This window comes from Leptonychotes weddellii, chromosome 3 (assembly GCF_054177405.1).
Source record: "Leptonychotes weddellii isolate Sample4059 chromosome 3, ASM5417740v2, whole genome shotgun sequence".
Classification (NCBI taxonomy): Eukaryota; Metazoa; Chordata; class Mammalia; order Carnivora; family Phocidae; genus Leptonychotes; species Leptonychotes weddellii.
In genome coordinates, this window is record NC_138371.1 from 16,291,087 (window position 1) to 16,294,496 (window position 3,410).

Consider the following 3,410-nt stretch of genomic DNA (forward strand, 5'->3'; position numbering starts at 1 on the left):
CCCCCCCCCCCCCCCCGCTCAGGGTCCCAATACTGGCGACAAGTCTGAAACTCTGGATTCGCAGGATTGATTGCTGACCCTCTGAACGTCACAACTGACTCCGTCTAATAAACCCTAGGCTCGCGTAGCCAGGAGTTGTGGGACTAACAAGAACGGACCTCCGAAGGGCCAGCCGGGACCTCCGAGCAGCCCTCGGCGTAGGGGCCGTCCCCTGCCCTCTACCCCTTTCGCCACCCCTCCGTCAGCAAGCTTTACCACTAGCTTTTTTTATTCCAGCTCTGTCGCCCGCTACGGCTTGCTCCTTCCGCGCACGTGTCTTCTCGCGACTCGCGAGAACTCCTTCGCGGAGTATGCCGGGAATAGCAGTTCTTAAGAGCCTGTCGTTTCCCGTAGCCCTCCCCCGTTCCCCCCCACACACCCCTCCACGCGCTTCTGAATACAAGAGAGGAGGGAGATGGGACTTATGGGAGAACAAGAGGCGTGGCCAAGGTATCTAGGAGGCGGGGCTAAAGAGAAGATGGGTGGGGCCTAAGAGGCAGAGGCTGGAAGCTAAGATTAGGACCTTGAACCGTCTGGGAATGGGCCCAGGAGTAGCGGCTGAAGTGGGAACAGGGTCACAGGGAGAGGCGGGCCTAGAGACGAGAGGGGGTGTGGCCATCGGTGAGATGGGCGTGGCGAGGACGCCAACCCCGGCGAGTGGCTGGGGCCTGAGGTAGGCAGAAAAAGAGAAGGCGGAGTCATAAGCTCCTCGCGCCGTCCCACTGGGAAGCGAAGGAGCTTCGGACGGTGAGAGAAAGCTTATCTCAGATTTACAGTCCGTAACATAAAGCACTGAGCCAGGCACTCTCCAAACATTCCGACCCCAACATTCTGTGACCTTGGTGTGTGGGTCTGGAGTAAGCGTGGGTGCGAGTGCGGGGGAGAGGAAACGGCGTCCCCAAAGACCAGAACACGCGGAGGGTCAGAGAGAGCAGCTTTATTAAGCAAGATGGAGGAGGGTCGTCGGTCCCACCCACCCCGGGGCTTGGAGCCAGGGCGAACGGTCCGAGCGTTCCTTTCAGGCCACGTCCACGCGAGCAAAGCTCTGGTCCATGCCCAGGCTGTTCTCCACGTACACCTCGTACTTGCCGCTGTCCTCGGGCGTGGCCCGGCGAATGGTCAGCGTCGTGGTGGTACTGCCGATCTCGAAGAACACCCTGGCAGGGAGAGGGGGAGCGGGGAGGGCGGGCCGAGGTCAGGTTACGGGCGCCCGGGGCCAGGCTGGTTAGCCAGCTCTGGCCCTCAGCTCGCGTTCCCCGCCCCCGGCCCACTCTCGCCAGGGTTCTGGGCCCCGTTCCGCCCCAGCGGCAGGTCCCCGCCCTCGCCTGTCATCCTCCTCGATGTCCTCCCCGTCCTTGGTCCAGCCGACGTCGGGCGCAGGCTCGCCCATGATCTCCGCGGTCAGCGTCACCGTGGTGCCTTTGCGTGCCTTAGTGTTATCCGGTCCCTTTTGAATCTTCGCAGGCACTAGAAGAGAAAGGGCGTGCGACCCAGTGAGGGTCTTTAGGGGTGAGGCGGGGCAGGGGCATCACTTCCCCAGATAATACCCCGCCCTCAATATGAGATGGATTTAAGCTCGTAGTGTGACGTTGGGCAAGTCTAGCCTCTCTGGGGCTTCATTTCCTCAGCTGTTAAACCGGACTAGTAGCTGCCCCTGCTCCTTCCCACCGTGAGATGGAGGATCAAAAGAGATACTACGAGTGAAAGCCCGGGAACGTTTACACATCTCGGTGCCCTGGATGGAGACAGTCCGAGGAATGAACATCGCCCTGGGGCGGAGCCAGGAGGCCCAGGCCCTAACCCTAGCTCTGCCTCTGGCTCGCTGTGACCTTGGGGCCCTGGAGTGGAGTGATTGGAGCCCATAGCGGACTTCTCCGTCTTGGCGGGGAGGGGGACCGGATGGGATCCTGAGGCAGGAAGGGCTAGCCAGCCCGCGCGTCGCCGCGCCCCAGCCCGTGCCCGTAACCCCATGGGGACTCGGCTAGGCCCAGCGGTGAGCGCACGCTGGGTGGAACCAGCTGTGGCGCCGGGAGGCGGTGCCGCTCTCCGTGGTGGCGCCGCCCCCGGGGCGCGCGTACCTTCCACGAGGATGCGCGCCGAGTCAGAGCACTGGCCGAAGGGGTTGGTTACATTGATGCTGTACTGGCCCAGGTCGGCCAGCTCGCCGTCGCGCACCACCAGGGCGACTACGTCAGGGTCCTCGAAGACGTAGCGATACTTGGGCCCGTCGCGCAGCTCCTTGCCATCTTTGCTCCAGCGGATGAATGGGTCCGGGAAAGCGGCAATGCGGCAAGTCAGCTTGGCCGCGCTGCCCTCGATCAGCACCACGTCCTTCAGCGGCTCCAGCACTCGTGGCGGCCCCTTCTCGCGAAGCTCCTTCCGGGACCTATCCGAGAGCCGGGTCAGGGCCCAGAGCTCCCACCACGCGGATGGGGACCGCCCGCACCAAATCCCCTGCCCGCCCCCTCGGCCCGCTAGAACTTTAAATGTGGGGGTGGGTTGGGAGGGGGCCTGCTCTTGAATTGTTACCCTGATGAAATGATGTGCTTTTGTCGGCCGCCTTTCCACACCTCGCCAACCGCTCTCCCCTAAGTCCAGTGACCCCAGCGGTCCGTAACACTGCTCAGCTCCCACCCACCCCCACGCAGCAGTACGCTTTCTGCAGTTCCCGCTCCCCTTCTCCTGAGGGCTCCGGGCTCCCCCTCACCTGTGGCCCCGGTAAGAGGCCTGGATGCGAATGGCCGCTCTCTGGACCTGGGGGTCGTTGATATCCAGAGTACATCCCGGAGGCGGGGCCGTAGCGGCTGGTTTTTTGGCAGGAGCTGCCTTGGACATCTGGGGACTGCAAAACAAACATGGAGTCTAGGCTGACACAGAGACTTTGACTTTCAGCTTTTCCCCTGTCAATTCAGAACATCCTGGGGATGGGAGTGTCTGGGGCTGGTCTGAGAATAGGGACTCACCGTGGGCGGGTCGACTTCGGGACTTGGGTCCACTAGCTGGGTGGCAGGTGGGACAGAGCACTTCGGGAAGGCACAGTAGGGGCACGGGCAGGTGCTCAGCCCAGGGCCCTGGTTTTATACATCGCTCCCCTCCTTGCCTTGTTTGGCTTGGTTGCCCCAAGCCCCCCCGGGGACCCCAGCCCCGCCCTATGACCTAAGCGGGCTCCTTATTTAGCCTGAGGATGTTTGGGATGCTGGCTCAGCTGCTGAGGCAGACTCGAGGGGGAAACCTGAGCAGCTCTGGGGTGCACTTCATGTCAGCACCCGGACAGCTGGGCAGCTGGATGCAGCCCCATCCCCTCCCAGGGCAGGGGGTAACCATCCCACTCCTGGTAGTACCAGACAAGGGCCCAGGCTGGCAAGAGATTC

At 62.8% G+C, this 3,410-nt stretch overlaps 2 protein-coding genes across 4 annotated transcripts in view; both read right to left on the reverse strand.

Annotated features, from left to right (window-relative positions):
- Nucleotides 1-392, reverse strand: part of GMPPA (GDP-mannose pyrophosphorylase A) — a 7,146-nt gene extending 6,754 nt beyond the window's left edge. The window contains exon 1 of one of the 3 annotated variants that reach the window (XM_031021360.2): nt 256-392. The gene's annotated coding sequence lies outside the window, so the exon portion shown is untranslated. Of the gene's footprint in view, nt 1-158 lie in introns of all 3 variants that reach the window. The other 2 variants (XM_081813542.1, XM_081813543.1) reach the window with 2 other exon arrangements.
- A 577-nt stretch (nt 393-969) lies between these two features.
- SPEGNB (SPEG neighbor) lies at nt 970-2,882 on the reverse strand. The gene is made up of 4 exons (XM_006750081.3): nt 2,747-2,882; nt 2,118-2,425; nt 1,365-1,506; nt 970-1,196 (listed from the first exon to the last, which is right to left on the reverse strand). Exons 1-4 carry the CDS (start codon nt 2,872-2,874, stop codon nt 1,058-1,060), a joined length of 717 nt encoding a protein of 238 aa, XP_006750144.1. The 5' UTR covers nt 2,875-2,882; the 3' UTR covers nt 970-1,057.
- Nucleotides 2,883-3,410: the final 528 nt, after the last annotated feature.

What these genes read in the sequence shown, in the direction of transcription:
- SPEGNB (XM_006750081.3), bottom strand. Translation starts at nt 2,874, where the DNA reads ATGTCCAAGGCAGCTCCTGCCAAAAAACCAGCCGCTACGGCCCCGCCT. An exon ending in GCCTCTTACCGGGGCCACAG is followed by an intron (nt 2,426 to 2,746) that starts GTGAGGGGGAGC and finishes GCTCTCGGATAG; the next exon opens with GTCCCGGAAGGAGCTTCGCG. An exon ending in GGCGCGCATCCTCGTGGAAG is followed by an intron (nt 1,507 to 2,117) that starts GTACGCGCGCCC and finishes TTTCTCTTCTAG; the next exon opens with TGCCTGCGAAGATTCAAAAG.